Consider the following 17,388-nt stretch of genomic DNA (forward strand, 5'->3'; position numbering starts at 1 on the left):
CTCCATTCTCTTTTTGTCTGGTGTCCTCTATTGTCTATTCTCGGCAAAGCTGAAAATTTGATAGTGGGAGAACAGGATGGAGAAAAGCTGTAACGTAATCAGCTCTATACTTAACTAGAAAAATGCTGAACTTCCACTGATTCCCTCTCATCACATTTAGCAACGATGGGAAATTGATGAAGTTCAGAAAGCCAGAGGCACGTGCAGGTTAATAACGAGATGCTCCAGCCAAAAACAACTGAAATAACACCAGCTAACGCTGTTGCTGAAGGTCACAAAGCAAGTAAGGGTAGGAATCAAGGGTAGGAGGAGTTCTCATTCCTTCATCTGACTAGTTAGAGGGTGAGAACGTCCTTTTAATATGAATTACAATACTCTCCCAGAAGCACAGACAGCAAGAGAGGAAGAGGAGCTGATCAGGTTAGAAAGTCGGGACTCCTCGTTTAGGCTGCATAGCCACAAACCACATTTGTTCAGCAGACTGGGTTGGCCACAGAGCATTCATTCCCCGGTCTGCCTTCTTTCACAGACTTGATGGGGCCACAACTGATCCAGGACTAACGGAAGTTTGTGGTCCGCATGGCCTCTTCTCCCTCCTAGCCATCCCGTATCCCCTAAAAGCACGGGTGTAGTTGTGTAGAAAGAAGGAGAGGGTTTTGGTTTATTTTCAAAAAAGGACTGATTACAGAGATGAACTTCAGCCCAAACCCATTAGTATGATCAGCCTTGTCCAGTTCCAAGAGGGTAAGTGCCACTGTCTGGCAAAACAGCCCTTCTAGGAGCTCAGATTTCGAAGTGGGATCAGGAAACTGGCGTCAGCTTTGTTCTTGCAGAGTGTTCTCCGCCATGAGATATGCACAGTAGTCCTTTATTTCATCTTCCTGCGCTTCCGCTGGCTCCCGGCTGGCTTGTACACAGGTAAGGGCAGAGAGAGGGTGGCCAACTTGTGGTCTTCATCGTCCGTGAGTCCTGAAGGCCCCTTCCTTTTAGAGATCTTCAGCTTCATGGCTTTAGCGATCTCCAGTATTCTGACAAAAATAAAAAACACCCATATCAGTGAATACATTCCTGTGTCAAATCCCAGACACTCAGTAGCACAAGGCATCCCGCTGGATCAGAGCAATTAGGCTTTCACCTCGGAGGAGCAAGAATCAGGTCAGACACAAGCAGTAACTTGGCTCTGTGGCTGTTCTCTGGAGCAGTGACTTGGCAATATGCATCTCCTTGTCTGATGGCAGATCCAGTTCTAAGAGAGCCCACCGTGGAAACAGCAGGGGTGATTCTGATCAGGAGCCAAGTTACTGCAACGGGACTTTGTGGGCAGGCTGGAAAGCCATTGGGCTTGGCCTGCCTAGCTTTGAAAATAGCCTCTTGCTTTATTTAGTGGCTCATTATCCCAAGTGTGTGAAAGTTATTCAGTCCATGCCAGGCAGGGGAGAGATGAAGTAAAAGCAATCTACATTTTGTAACAGGGTCACCGCTCAGGTATTTATTTATTGATAGCACTGCATGCTGCCCTGCAGGAGAGCCCAGCTGATTTCCAGACACTCAGCCCTGGAGGAAAGAGAGAGAAGGTCCTGTGGTGCTCAACTGCAAACTCTTTTGGCAGTCTAGGGTGCAGCGTTGATGGGCTCTAAGAGACCTCAGAATAGAATTAAAGCAGTAACACGTCAGCAAGGAGAACACGTAGAACTTTTTAATCAGGGATGCAAAATCTTTACTCGGAGAACGAAATCAGTCCTGAATATAACGATCACAGCAATTTCCCATCCTTCCCGTAGCACATGGAGCATCTGAATGTGATTAACAATGCTGCCTGTTACAGCAAAAGTCCTAGACTCTCACTTTAGAGTGTACAGTAACTCCTCACTTAATGTCCTCCCGCTTAATGTTGTTTCAAAGTTGCATCGCTGCTCCATTAGGGAACATGCTCGTTTAAAGTTGTGCAATGCTCCCTTATAATGTCGTTTGGCTGCCTGCTCTGTCCACTGCTTGTAAGATTCTGTGGAAGAGCAGCGACTTTACAAGAGAGCATTGCACAAGTTCCTCTTCGCCGCCGCCTCCCTGTCCCTCCCAGCGCTTCCCCCGCCGCCAAACAGCTGTTTGGCGGCGGGGGAAGCGCTGGGAGGGAGGAGGAGGAGGTGGAGTGGGGGTAGGAAGAGGCGGGCCTCAAGTGGAGAGGGGACGGGAAGAGGCGGGCCTAGAGCATCCCCCGGCAAAGTCGGCGTCTGTTCTTCTCCGGGGAAGCTGCCGCTGCTGCTGCGAAGGTGCTTCCTCGCATCCTTGCCTGCAGCGGGCTGTGCCTGTGTGGGGTAAGCCAGGGGCACTTCCCAACCACAGTACAGTACTGTACAGTATATAATGCCTTTTGTCTGCCCCCCCAAAATTACCTTGGAACCTCATCCCCCGCATTTACTTTAAATCTTATGGGAAAATTGGATTAGTTTAAGATCGTTTCACTTCTTTACATTGTTCAGGAACATAACTACAACGTTAAGTGAGGAGTCACTGTATTCTGATGGATCCCCAATGCAAGCTTTGCGTCTGTGTTTCAATGAACAATGCCATTTGCCAGGAGATTAAAGAAGTGGCTTTTTTCCCCGTCTGAGTCTCACTCCGAATTTTGCTTTTCAGACTTCTCTGTGCTCATTTTTTTAGGATCCCCCAAAAGACAGCTGTACAAGTCAATCTTTCGTGCCTAATGCGGCTCACAAAAGGCAGCGTGACCTTTCCAAAAGCCATTTACTTCATCTTTAAAAATGGGGTCTAATTGGCTTCAAACACTGCCATTAAAACCATTATTCCACATCAGTTCCAAACAGCAAAATTACTGGAATCAGCACTAGCCTCCCCTGCCACATGTACAATGGAGTCACCCTGTGAAAAGTCAGGCAACTAATAGATCGGATCACTTCCATTTGCCGTTGGAATTTAACTGTTCTAGTCGAGAATCATTTCATTATTTTCTACAGGATTTTGTTAGGGGGAATAATTGATTTCTTATTGGAGTTGTTAATTCTGCAGGACACAGATCTCGAGATGGATTTTTCATACCCTGCAATAGCATCTTTAGAGATCTTGGCAGGAAGGGTCATCCTGACGACCCAGGTCAAGCTACAAAGCACGTCCTTGGAGTTGCTATTTCTCCCACCGAGGTGCAGCAAGCCAAGCATGGTTGAACTCAAATTGCTGACCGGAGGCCAATACATTTCAATTCCAGATGGTATTATGCAGCTGCTCTCTGTGCTAACAGCCAGTCTCCCCAGCCTGGAGGTCAAGGATTCCCCTAGCGAGTCCATTAGATTAAATCAAGAATTGATCATAATTGTATTCTCCAATGGCCTGAATCACACCCCTTTGAAGTCAGTGGAAAGAGCCCTCTGAATTTTATGGACGCTGGATCAGGCCCTGGTTGAGACGTATTGATAAAGGCACACTTTACACTTAATACTCAGTATATATGGCACAGACATATTTCTTGTCCCATGGAAAATGAAGCGTTAGGAAGTAACTTCCCAATGAAGATACCAGAGCAAGTGTTCTTCATTAAGGACCTGATCCTGCCCCCTCCAAATCACCACAGTTATCCTTGGTAGTCCCAATTAGCCAAACCCTCATCTCCTGATGCGGGTGCAATGACCCTCCCTAAATTTCAGGAAAACACGTCTCCTCTGCACCGGGCCCAGGCAAGGCATTTCGGGGGGACTGGATTACTGGCTGTGCCAAGGGAGTATGTGCTCACGACTGGTTTTGTTTAAAAACCCGAGTTCCAACCTTTATGACAGAGACTGTGGCCTCCTGGCAATTAAACACGGATCATGGACCCGTCATGGAGTCAGAACTCTGCTTCCCTCTTGTCGTGAGAAGGAGGAGAATAGACTGGAAAACGCAGAGGCAGTGTCACTCAGTGGACTGGGACTCAGAGTTCTACTGGCTCTGTCGCTGGCTTGCTGAGTGACCTTGGGCAAGTCACGTTCCCTCCGTGCCTCGGTTTCCCCATCTGTAAAAGGGGACAATGATGCCAACCTCCTCTGTAAAGTGCTTTGAGATCTACTGATGAAAAGTGTTCGATAAGAGCTCAGTATTATTCGTTATTTTAAAAATTACCCCATTACACCCCAACCCTGCACGGAGCACTGCTTGGGTGCGCCCCACTGACAAGAATGGGGGGAGCCTGCATGGTCCTCAGGGCAGCATCTGGATCAAACATCCAACTGCTCAATTGAGGAACTGAACAAACCCCCCCAGTGCTGCCTTCCTCCCCCGACACCCCAAGTTTTTTAAAATGACTGAGCGCTTGGTGTTCCTACAATGAACAGAAACGTCACTCACCTGTTCTCGCGGAGTTTCATGTCCCTCTGGAGCACAGTCAGGTCTGCTTGGAAGTTGTTAATGTGCAAGGCTAAGGCGATGACGTAGGCTGTAATTTTAGCCTTCATCGAAGCAGAGATTAAATTCTGGATTCTGGAGAATAAGAGGGTAGGGGAGAGAGACAAAATGTGACACTTTTTAACAGAGCCAAAGTATAACCCTTTGGGATTGTGTCTGCCTCCATCCGACGGCAAGACCTGGGATTATATTCCTAGTAAAAGGGATGGGGAATACTGGTGACAACAGCAGCACTATTTCCACTACCAGCCCTTTTGTGAACGACTGAAAAACTGTGTGTGTCAAATCGGTGAATAGTTTTGGGTCGACCAAAACTGCCATTTTCATCAAATAATCTAGTGGTCTGAAAGGTTTCACCCAGCTCTAGTTATAAATCAACACAGCTCTCAGGGCAGACGGGTTTAGAGGATTGTTTTTCATGCTGACTGGCACATTTATGTTCAAAACCTCCTAGCCACTTCATAGTAACGTCGATAACATGAAGTGTGAAGAGACAATGCCTGTAAAGCAAACAAGTTTGGCCCTTCTGCACGCAGCCACCTAGGTGGAAGCCAACAACATTCAATAAAACCACAAGCAGCTTCTTGGAAGTGTTATTTAACTAAAACAGCTCCACAGCTGACCACCCCCCCGGCAGATGCTTATTTTAATTACTTTCCGTGTGTCCATGTCCTTTGGACAGCCTTTCCTGACTCAAACCTCTGCATTTCTAAATGTGCGTATTCTGGCGCCTCCTGCTGGCAGTCACGAAACTGCTGAAAGGCTGATCCGTGGCCAGCAGGCAAAGAATCCAGTGCCCAAGAAGAGCAGAAGCCAGTGCCACAGCTCTGACCAGTGTCCAGAACTTTTAATGCTGCAAACTGGAGAGATTGGTCAGAGGCAGGCCCAGCGGGGGGCTTTGGGAACCCCAACACAGGCATGTACCATGGGGAAGAGGTGAAGTCCTGAACGTGCTTTAGTTTAGTGTTCTGGAACCAGCCTGCACTACGGTGGCTCCACAGGGTCCTGGCCTGGGAGGTACAATGACAGCTGGAGCTCCCTGGCAGTACCTTAGAACGGTACAGTGTGTGCTCACCTGCTTTCCACTCATAGGTGTCTTCTCCTGGCTAGCCCCCTCTAGGGCACAAGCCAGAACGCCTAGGTTCTATTCCTAGCTTTACTGCTGCTGACCCTGCACAATTCACTACACCTCCACTTATTGGGCTAGCTTCTCTGCTCTGCAACATCGTGCTCAGAGGACCAAGGAGACTGGAGAGGAGCATCACAGTCTGGCTACTCCTCCTGCCAGCCTGACATGCTCCCTGGGGTTGGGAATGGGGGAGGAGGCTGCAAGAGGGTGCACAGGGCTGCACAACTCCCCAGCCAACGAGACATAGCAAGTCTTTCCTTCCTCTGTGCTGCTGGAGTGGAGCAGAGAGGCTGCCCTGCCAAGGCAGCAGTGATGGTGCATTAAGGTCGCAGGGCTGCTGGCAGGTTTCATTCGTGGATGTCTGTAAAATGCTTCAGAAAGAGAAGGCCCCGGGAAGCTGTGGGTCTTGTACGTACATACACACACACACACACACACACACACACACACTTTTCATTAAATGGGGTTAGTTAAACTGACACAGGCCCCTATACGGGCACACCTAGGCCTAGTCTACACTGGAAAAGTTCTGCTGGCACAGCTACCCTGGCATCGTTATACCAGCAAACCCACCGAGTGTAGACACAGCTCATATCTGCATAAAAGAGCTTCTGCCATCTTAGCTAACACTGGTTCCCCACGAGAGAGACGCTACGCTGGCAAGGCTCTGATACCAGTATAACTGCATCCAGACTAGGGCTAGTTCCGGCATAGCTATGTCAGTTAAAAAATAAAAAATAAAATAAAAATCACACCTGTAACCAACATTGCTACACCAGTATAAGATGTAAATCGGTTTCAAACTGGTTTTATCGGTTTAGCTTCCCCCTGAAATCTGACATAAGCAAGATTTAAACTGACTGAAGAGCTTCTGAGTGCAAAGCTGCATTGGCTTATTACCTCAGTTTCAAATCACAACTTTAAACTGGTGCAACGGTGTGTGTAGACAGGGGTAGCATTTTCAGTAGTGCCCCAGTGACCTGGGAGCCCTATCCCCCAGTGAGTTGCAACAGCACTTGAGCTCCTAAGTAGCATGATCTCTTAAAAATGGGACTGGGTTCCTAAGTCACTCAGATGCCTGTGAGCATTTTACCCCTGGCCTTTGTACTATGTTAAATAAATAAAATACCTGATTTTAAAATACAAGCCATCGGGTCAGAGTCTCCTCTCATACTGGTGTGACTCTAAAGTGGGAGGAGTGGTAGATACGCTGGAGGGTAGGGATAGGATACAGAGGGACCTAGACAAATTAGAGGATTGGGCCAAAAGAAATCTGATGAGGTTCAACAAGGACAAGTGCAAAGTCCTGCACTTAGGACGGAAGAATCCCATTCACTGTTACAGACTAGGGACCGAATGGCTAGGAAGCAGTTCTGCAGAAAAGGACCTAGGGGTTACAGTGGACAAGAAGCTGGATATGAGTCAACAGTGTGCCCTTGTTGCCAAGAAGGATAATGGCATTTTGGGCTGTATAAGTAGGGGCATTGCCAGCAGATCGAGGGACATGATCATTCCCCTCTATTCGACATTGGTGAGGCCTCATCTGGAATACTGTGTCCAGTTTTGGGCCCCACAAGGAGGATGTGGAAAAATTGGAAAGAGTCCAGCGGAGGGCAACAAAAATGATTACGGGGCTGGAGCACATGAGTTATGAGGAGAGGCTGAGGGAACTGGGATTGTTTAGTCTGCAGAAGAGAAGAATGAGGGGGGATTTGATAGCAGCTTTCAACTACCTGAAAGCGGGTTCCAAAGAGGATGGATCTAGACTGTTCTCAGTGGTACCAGATGACAGAACAGGGAGTAATGGTCTCAAGTTACAGTGGGGGAGGTTCAGGTTGGATATTAGGAAAAACTTTCACTAGGAGGGTGGTGAAGCACTGGAATGGGTTACCTAGGGAGGTGGTGGAATCTCCTTCCCTAGAGGTTTTTAAGGCCCGGCTTGACAAAGCCCTGGCTGGGATGATTTAGTTGGGGTTGGTCCTGCTTTGAGCAGGGGGTTGGACTAGATGACCTCCTGAGGTCCCTTCCAACCCTGAGATTCTATGATTCTATTCTATGACTCCACTGACTTCAGCAGAGCCATTCCTGGTTTACACTGGCATAAGGCAGAGGAGAATGAGAGCCAGAGTTTCCACACTCTCACCTCCTGAAGTACAGATGATTGCTCAGCATGGTGACAGCCCCTTCCATTTTCTCCACAGAAAAAAATCTCTGTATCGAAATCTACAGGCCTTAAGCAGGGAAGATGCCAATAATTTAGATTTCTTTATATGGCAGTTGAAAGGATTTCCTGATAACGTGGGCACAGTTATGATCCCTTGATCTGAACTTTCCTGTGTCACGAACATCAATTTCAAACAAAACAAACTATTCGCTACCTGCCATTGTTGTATGTCAGGGCCGTGAAGTTTTTCATGAGTTTGCTGTTAATGACGTGTGGACAGTCGGGGCCCATTGCATCTAGAAAAAAAAAAAACTTTTTTGCAATGAAATGATAAACACACATTCTGAACATAATGGGGCTTCATTGAAATGAACACTTAAGAACTATTATAACACGGTGCTGGTTTTATACTGCTTCTCTGACATCTTTAGGGGAACAACTTAAAAATACATAAATCAGTACGTTGACAAACTACTTAGAGCTTCTAGGGTGAGATTTTCAAACAGTGTCTAAATGATTTACAATCCTAAACCCCATTTTCAAAAGAGACTTAGGTGCTTACAAGCCTAAATCCCACTGACTTCAATCAGACTTAGGCTCCTAATGGCCTGTCACTTTTGAAAATGGGACTTAGAAGTTTTTGAAAATTATACCCCTAGAATGTAGGACAAGCTTCTGTACCATCTATGGACTGTCGTTTTGTTCTTTGTTTGTACAGAGCCTCGCACAGCGCAGTTCTGGTCCATAATGAGGACTCCTAGGCACTATTTTTTGTATTATTATTAATAATAAATTAAATTACATTAAGTATTAATATGATACAATTCCTTCCTTATCTGTGTTTCCATTACCAGAAGGTTATTAAAATTTAAATAGTTTTTCAAAAATCTTGAATTTCCTTTTCACCATTTTGGGGTTGTTTACACTTGAACTGCTCCTGCAGCTGGGCCGCTGTAGCGCTTCAGTGTAGACATTACCTGTGCTTACAAGCAGGGTTCTCCCATCAGTATCGTCAATCCACCCCTCCGAGAGGCGGTAGCTACATCGATGGAAGAATTCTTCCATCAACCTCTCGTTGTCTACACTAAGGGTTAGGTCAGCGAAACTACATCACGCAGGAGTGTGGGTTTTTTCACACCCCTGAGCGACGTAGCTGGGTCGACCTAACTTTTGAGTGTAGATTGGGTCTTAGAAAGGTGAGTTTCACTTTTATTTCACACCACTTTGACGTTTGGACTCCCATGCATCAGAATGTCTGGGTTCCCAATACGACAGGTGGATCTTTAAAGAAAGTTTTTTCTATAGAAAGTCTAAAGCTGAGATTTTCAAACCTGCCCAGCGGATCGAGAAGCACAATTTCCGCAGAAGACAATGGGAATTATGCATCCAAATCCCCTTTGAAAATCTACACCTAAATGTTTTGTGTGGAGCTTTGAAGAACGGTCATTACTGCACCTTTAAAAGCTGGTTTGGGATGCAGAGTTCAAAAGAGCTGGTTAGTTGGGAGCAATGGAGCTGAAGTTGGCTGGAGACTGAACGTACAAATAAAATAAGGCTGGATAAACTTGTAAATAAGGGATACCCCCAGTTCTGCAAGCTCTCATCAAGTGTCTCATGATATTTGGTGTTTTTCTTAAATCTCCAGCTGCTGGAATCTTCATATTTCCACATGATTTTTGATAATTTGCATTACCGTATCGGCCTGAAGGCCTATTCAAGGACCAGGATTACTCTACTGAGTTAGGCGCTGTACAAAACAGAACCAAAGGATGGTCCCTGTCCCAAAGGGCTTTGATAGAGGCTGCCATGTGTTATTTCATGTAACAACTCAGAAATGCTAGAGTTGAAGAAAGAAATCACTTTGTTCCTGGAAGGAAAAACAGCTTTTTCATTTACTGTGTTTATCGGTTAAAAACAAAAAACAAACAAAAAAACTGCAAAGACCTTCTTGATAACAGCATGAGAAAAAGCAACATATGAAAGACTATTTGGTTCAATGGCCACGCCCCAATGGACTTCCCAGTGATCTGCTCAACATGCGGAGGATGGGAAAATTGTATGATAGCAGAAAGCTGCAATAACTCATTATTAGAGCCGGCTGAGTATTGGATTTTTTGCTTGGTGGGAAATTCACGATTTCTAAATGGTTTCTGTCCAGAAACAAAATCAAACAAAAAAAATTCAAAGTTTCCTACAACAAATTTCCAATAAAAATTGTTTCAGGTTGAAACTTTTAGTTTGGATAAAATCGAAAAAAAAATCATTCAGAATTCTTACCTTTTAAAATGTCAGATTATGTGGAAATCAAAATGTTTTGAAAAATAAATTGGAACTTATTGGAATCTTGTTCCAATCCTCCCCCCCAAATTTCATTGAAACAGACACGTTTCCGCAAAACTGTTTCACTTTTGATGAACCGGCATTTTCTGATGGAAAAATATTCAGTTGGAGCATTTCTGACAGGAGTTACTCTGGTCTTCACAATACCCTGATTTAAAATGGCAAAGTCACTGATGAATTAAAATGGCAAGTTTACAATCTTGAATTATTGGGGTTTCTATAATTTCAAGAAAACGTACATTTTACTGATTAGAAGTAGAAATGGCATTTTCTTAATGGAAGATCGTTTGTGACAGGAACAAGTTGATTTGTTCTGCACTCTGTTCACTGTTGAGGCATTAACTGCACAACACGTTTCACTACTTGCTTTCAAGCTTGTCCCGTCCCCTTCCCCCCACCCTTCCCCTTCCAGATTCAGTATCAGGCTTCGTAGGGAAAAAAGAGGGGGTTCATTTTTCATCAGTATTTTTAGGTTGCGATTTTCATAGCATTCCAAAGGGCTTTGGACACTGAATGTGGGCCTGACTGCCTTAGACTGCTTTCAAAATTTTAACCGTGGCCCAAAAGTGAACCTGGGGATCAAACTGTCTGTTAGCACTCAACTGTCCTCCATCTTGGTGGAATTTTTTCTTCTTTTTCTGGATTTAAGACTCCATTAGTTACAATACAAACCCCAGTTCACAGCTGAAAGGTAAGTAGGGCAGAGAGATACTCCTGCTATTAACTTACGTTTCTTCTTAATCACTTTCTGGAAACTGAACTTGATGAGGGCATCCAGAAACCACAGACACCGCGCCTTATGGTCCGCTCTGTCCTCACTTGGCGGCATGGACTTCAGTTCTTCTAGAACGAAGGAACAATGGCTAAAAGGAAGAGAGGGAACATTTCTTAGGGCACAGGGCATAAAGAAATAGGGTTTTGGGTACAGCACACTAGGACAGGGGATGCCCGAGTGTAAGGAATACACAAATAAGGCCAATTCTGCAGCTAGTTTAAATTTACAGAGCTCCACTAACTTTGATATGGCAAAGCCAATTTACGCCAGCAGAGGATCTGGCCTCATGTGTCAGAGCATCCACTAACCTATCGTGCTCTACCCAGAACCTTTAAATGCACTAATGTTTAATGCTGAAACGCAGGAGTAGTATTCTCTGAGCAGACAGAGAGAGTCCCGAGAAGGACACTTCCACCTAGGGAAGATATTGCTCTGAAAAGGAATGCAGATGATCCTACAGTGTACTAATATGGTGGACAATAGCGGTCCAGCCTGTGAGCCTGTCTACTCTAACCTCAAACCTCACCCGGGCACAACAGTCTGCATTCATCTGCGGTCTACGCAGCTGCTCGGGCCTTTCATCTCCTCTTTATGGTTCCCCTAGCCTCGACTCTCCAAACTTCAACGTGTTCCCTGATCAGCAGCTTGTCTAGAACAGTGCCCAGAATGACGACAGGTTTCAGAGGGGCAGCCGTGTTAGTCTGTATCAGCAAAAAAACAAGGAGTCCTTGTGGCACCTTAGAGATTAACACATTTATTTGGGCATAAGCTTTTGTGGGCTAAAACTCACTTCATCAGATGCATGGAGTGGAAAATACAGTAGGCATATATATATATATACACATACACACAGCACATGAAAAGATGGGAGTTGCCTATCAAGTGAGGGGTCAGATCTAACGAGACAATTCAATTAAAGTGGAAGTGAGCTATTATCAACAGGAGGAAAAAAATCACTTTTGTAGTGGTAATCAGGGTGGCCCATTTCAAACAGTTGACAAGAAGGTGTGAGTAACAGTAGGGGAAAATTAGCATGGGGGAAATTCGTTTTTAGTTTTTGTAGTGAGCCAGCCATTCCCAGTCCCTATTCAAGCCCAAATTAATGGTGTTAAGTTTGCAAATGAATTGTAGCTCTGCAGTTTCTCTTTGAAGTCTGTTTTTGAAGGTTTTTTTGTTGAAGGATGGCTACTTTTAAATCTGTTATTGAATGTCCAGGGAGATTGAAGTGTTCTACTGGCTTCTGTATGTTCCCATTCCTGATGTTTGATTTGTGTCCATTTATTCTTTTACGTAGAGACTGTCCAGTTTGGCCAATGTACATGGCAGAGGGGCATTGCTGGCACATGATAGTATATACCCCATGCTAATTTCCCCCTACTGTTACTTACACCTTCTTGTCAACTGTTTGAAATGGGCCACCCTGATTACCACTACAAAAGGGATTTTTCCTCCTGTTGATAATAGCTCACTTCCGCTTTAATTGAATTGTCTCGTTAGAACGGACCGCCCCGCTTGATAGGCAACTCCCATCTTTTCATGTTCTCTGTGTATATATATTCTGCCTACTGTATTTTCCACTCCATGCATCTCATGAAGTGGGTTCTAGCCCATGAAAGCTTATGCCCAAATAAATGTGTTAGTCTCTAAGGTGCCACAAGGACTCCTCGTTGTTTTTAGTGCCCAGAATGGGGCCATCTGCCCCCATGCTCAGAATCACCGTTTGCTTCCTGTTCGTTTTAATATCCTTGCTAGTCTTCAAACCCTGGGATTTCCCACCCAGCTCCCTCCTCTGGCCCCCAGCATTTTTCACGTTTACCTATCCAACCTCATCTCTTCCTGTTTGCCAGCCAGTTCCTTACACTTCTCTTATTCCCATTCCCCCAAACAGTAGCCCTCCTGGCTGCACCTACACAAGCAGGCAGAGACTCTGCCTTTGGCTTCTGGCGGTTTCCTAGACACCCCCAGCTCTCACGGTTATAAACTCTGCACACACAGATGCATGCCCCGAGTCATCCCTCGGCCTGCTTCCTAGATTTCAGCTCCTCCCACTGGGGCAGAATTCACAGATCAGTTCAGGTTATATCCCACCTTGTGATAAAGAGAACAAAACAAAGAAGGGGCTCAGCTTATCCAGCGTTGGAACCACAACTTTGAAGTCAGTATTAAGGGGCTGTTATTACATCACAGAACATGTTATTTTAAGAAAGAAATGAGCCTTTTTGGAACAAAGATAAACCTACCAGCCACGGTAGAAAATGGTCATAAGAACATAAGCATGGCCATCTAGCTCAGAATCCTGTTGGCCGATAGCGGCCAGTGCCAGATACTTCAGAGGGCGTGAACAGAGCAGGGCAATTTATTGAGTGATTCTTCCTCTGTCTTTCAGTCCTGCTTCTGGCAGTCAGAGGCTTAGGGATACCCAGAGCATGGGGTTGCATCCCTGACTATCTTGGACAATAGACGCTGATGGACCTGTCCTCCATGAATATTAAATATCTAATTCTTCCATCTCGTGATCTGGTGCCAGTTGGCTAACAAAGTTTTGAAACAGGACTGAGCTTATCCATCTGCTAATTCCTGGGGGTACCGGTCCATCAGATGAAACAACAGAATAATTCTAATGAAATCTGTCTTGAAATTCCACTAGGGATATACATCTTCCTGCGGGTCAACTAAGTTCTACAGGGGTTTTCCTTCATGCTAGAAGCTACTCGTTTTTTCAACTCATTTCATTACAAGGAACTGGCCACTCTATTTGCCCCATCAATAAGCCTAGAGCATCCTTACCTTTTCTCTTCTGTCTTCTTAAGGATCTCCTCAGGAGTGATGCTAACAAAAGCTGCAGCTGGAGTCTGCAGCGCTTCATATTCGGCAGGGGAGAGGACTGGAGAGGTTTTAAGAAATAATAAAGAACACTTTGCTCTTTCAGTTGAGGCGCTAGAAGCCCTTAACGACCATTATGGGTCACAACAGCCCTGTGCAGTAGGCAAGTCATGTAGATTTACATTACACCAAGGGCTCATTTCATCCACTGCGTGACTGCTCACAGCAACAACCACCACTAATATTTGAGAGCAGCGAAGAACAGTATATCCGACTAACGCTGCACGGGGAGACGTGCTGTAGGCAGGCACAACAATCACAGGGACTGGAAGCCAGCCGGGATTAATGTCCCTGTAGGTTTTGATTCCATGATGAAGCATCTCTCCTGGTACTTGGGTCCACAGTCCAAATTCTACCTTTTGCTCCCCATAATACCCTCCGTAACACTTACGGTTGACATCTACTTCACATTCGCACAGGGGAACGCACAAAATCCTCTCCTCTGGGAGAAGCCGCTCAAAAGGCCGGATATGTGACTTAGACTCATAGACTTAAAGGTCAGAAGGGACCATTATGGTCATCTAGTCTGACCTCCCGCATGATGCAGGCCACAAAAGCTGGCCCACCCACTTTCCCTTAACTCAGCTGTTGAAGTCTCCAGATCGTGATTTAAAGACTTCAAGTCGCAGAGAATCCTCCAGCTTGTGACCCCTGCCCAATGCTGCGGAGGAAGGCGAAAAACCTCCAGGGCCTCTGCCAATCTACCCTAGATGAAAATTCCTTCCCGACCCCAAATATGGCGATCAGTAGAACCCCGAGCATACAGGCAAGATTCTCTAGCCAGACCCACATTTTACCAGCGATGGCACTTTATTACCTAATTGACTAAAATCACGTTATCCCATTAAACCATTCCCTCCATAAACTTATCTAGCCTAATCTTGAAGCCAGAGAGGTCTTTCGCCCCCACCGTGTCCCTCGGAAGGCTGTTCCAAAATTTCACCCCTCTGACGGTTAGAAACCTTCGCCTAATTTCAAGCCTAAACTTCCCCACGGCCAGTTTATATCCATTCGTTCTCGTGTCCACATTAGTACTGAGCTGAAATAATTCCTCTCCCTCCCTGGTATTTATCCCTTTGATGTATTTAAAGAGAGCAATCATATCCCCCCTCAGCCTTCTTTTGGTTAGGCTAAACAAACCAAGCTCCTCGAGTCTCCTTTCATAGGAAAGGTTTTCCATTCCTCGGATCATCCTAGTGGCCCTTCTCTGTACCCGTTCCAGTTTGAATTCATCCTTTTTAAACATAGGAGACCAGAACTGCACACAGTACTCCAAATGAGGTCTCACCAGCGCCTTGTATAACGGAAGGAGCACCTCCTTGCCCCTACTAGAAATACCTCGCCTAATGCATCCCAAGATCGCATTAGCTTTTTTCACAGCCACGTCACATTGCCGGCTCATAGTCATCCTGCGATCAACCAGGACTTCGAGGTCCTTCTCCTCCTCCGTCACTTCTAACCGATGCGTCCCCAGCTTGTAACTAAAATTCTTGTTAGTCATCCCTAAATGCATCACCTTACACTTCTCACTATTAAATCTCATCCTATTATTATTACTCCAATTTACAAGGTCATCTAAGTCTCCCTGCAGAATATCCCGATCCTTCTCCGAATTAGCAATACCTCCCAACTTTGTGTCATCCGCAAACTTTATCAGCCCACTCCTACATTCGGTTCCGAGGTCAGTAATAAATAGATTAAATAAAATCGGACCCAAAACTGAACCTTGAGGAACCCCACTGGTGACCTCCCTCCAACCTGACAGTTCCCCTTTCAGTACTACCCGCTGCAGTCTCCCCTTTAACCAGTTCTTTATCCACCTCTGGATTTTCATATCGATCCCCATCTTTTCTAGTTTAACCAATAACTAGACTTATAGGCCCAAAGCCCTAAGGCACACTCTCAAATCCTCTGTCCCCAGCGTTTTGTTCATGAACAGAAATTACTCCTCTCAAATGACACACAACTCTACTGCTCACCCGAGTCTGAACCTTTCCTTTAATTCCGTATTTTCAGCTGGGTAAAGCAGTGCTTTGCCCCATAAAGGATACGGTCCTCAAACCTGTAGACGTTCTCTGGTCTGTCAGCATCTTCCTGGCACGGAGGTAGGAAGAGGGAGACATCTTGCAAATCATCCTGAGCGGCGTCACTGACTAAAGCTTTCAAAGCAAGCAGGAGACGAGAGAGTGCTTGAGCCAATGCGAACGTGAATGGAGCCACAAAGCGAATGCTTGTGTTTAGCGTCAGTCTATGCCAAGGGAATTCTTGGTTAAAAACCGAGAACTCTTCTGTCAAGAGTTTTAAAGCTCCAAATGCGGTATGGTATGCGGGGGGGGATACTGGAAGCTTTTGAAATGACTAACAAATCAAACTCATGACAATGATTCTGCAAATTTCTATTGTTTTCCCCACTCCAAGTACAGTTAGCTACGGTACGCAGAGCAGTCGTGTGTGTGCAGAACATAGTGCATTCTCCTATTGGGAGCTTTTTGGGATCATAGAAATGGAGGCCTGGAAGAGACCTCAGGAGGTCACCTACTCCATGCCCCACACTGAGGCAGGATTAAATATACCAGACCATCTGACAGGTGTCTATGTAACCTGTTCTTAAAAAACCTCCAAGTGACAGAGGGTTGGGGACTGTCTTTTTATTGTCTGTTTGTACACCGCCTAGAACAGTGGGGCCCCAATCTCCATGCAATACTGAAATATTACTACTATTAATAAAGAGCCTAATTCACCATTGTGGTTCTCCAGTTTTATGCCATTGTCATCACTTCATTGCTCGCAACTCTGGGGACTTGCAAAACCCCATCTGGAGCAGGAAAGAACATGGTGACACAATACTGTGGAACTGGAGCAAGAGCAGCCTTCGCTTCTGCTGCTCGTCTGATCCGAAGCCCAGACCCGACAGGGTGACTTAGCTTGTCGGTTTTAAAGCTTTGGGGTCAGCTGGTCCTTTGTGCCGGCCTGATGTGGAATCATTCTTTAAAGGATAAAGTGTGACAGGTTTTGTAGACTAATGTTCTACGCGAACAGCTCACAGAACTGATGGGGAGAATAACTTTCCAGGACCCTCTGCTACCAGGGAGTTGAGATGGCCAAGGAAAAGAATGTACAATTCACCAATTTATAAGCAGCGTGATCAGAACTAGAAGATTAGATTTCAGCGAGCTTGTAGCAGGGAGGGCTGCACGACTCTCTCCCAGAATGGTAATTTGTTAGTTTGTGGCTGCTCAAATTTCTCCAATGCCCCTACTAGAGAGCTCACCACTCTGCTTCATTTAACGCTCCAGGCAAATCCGCCTCTCCCTCCCCTAGTCCTTGAGGTGAGTGAATCCTCTGAATACATTAGAGGAGGGAACAGACACAATGAATTAGCAAGTCTCCAAAAACCCAACAGGGAGGCTTGCTGCTGCTCTTCTGCGTCACTCTTGTTACTTACCAGCGACACCTTTTGTCTCTATGATGTTTTCTGCTGCTTTTGTCACAGCCACATTTAAAGTCTCACTGCCAACTTGGTGCATCCTTCGAGAGTTCAGGGCTCGCTTCTGCTTGTTGGTGCCGAAGGCTTCAATACACGAATCCACCTGCACAAGAAACCGATCCAAGTTACTGCACCTAGATACTGAGATATGCCCTTTGGAAGGTGCTGGAGGGAAGCAGGATATAATGCACCCTGACTAGGAAGGGCTGCTATTGGATTCT

At 45.7% G+C, this 17,388-nt stretch overlaps 1 protein-coding gene across 1 annotated transcript in view; it reads right to left on the minus strand.

The window, feature by feature from the left end:
- Window positions 1-641: 641 nt before the first annotated feature.
- The window catches only part of LOC113405321 (DNA-directed RNA polymerase I subunit RPA49-like), a 30,358-nt gene continuing 13,611 nt past the window's right edge, over window positions 642-17,388 (minus strand). The window contains exons 6-12 of the mRNA XM_026646433.1: window positions 17,126-17,270; window positions 15,732-15,839; window positions 13,585-13,681; window positions 10,752-10,885; window positions 7,897-7,978; window positions 4,333-4,464; window positions 642-1,028 (exon numbers count right to left, since the gene is read on the minus strand). Coding sequence (XP_026502218.1) covers window positions 869-1,028; window positions 4,333-4,464; window positions 7,897-7,978; window positions 10,752-10,885; window positions 13,585-13,681; window positions 15,732-15,839; window positions 17,126-17,270 — 858 coding nt within the window. The 3' untranslated portion in view covers window positions 642-868. The remainder of the gene's footprint in view (window positions 1,029-4,332; window positions 4,465-7,896; window positions 7,979-10,751; window positions 10,886-13,584; window positions 13,682-15,731; window positions 15,840-17,125; window positions 17,271-17,388) is intronic.

Source organism: Terrapene carolina, unplaced genomic scaffold (genome assembly GCF_002925995.2).
Source record: "Terrapene carolina triunguis isolate 2854851 unplaced genomic scaffold, T_m_triunguis-2.0 Scaffold35022, whole genome shotgun sequence".
NCBI classification, from domain to species: domain Eukaryota; kingdom Metazoa; phylum Chordata; order Testudines; family Emydidae; genus Terrapene; species Terrapene triunguis.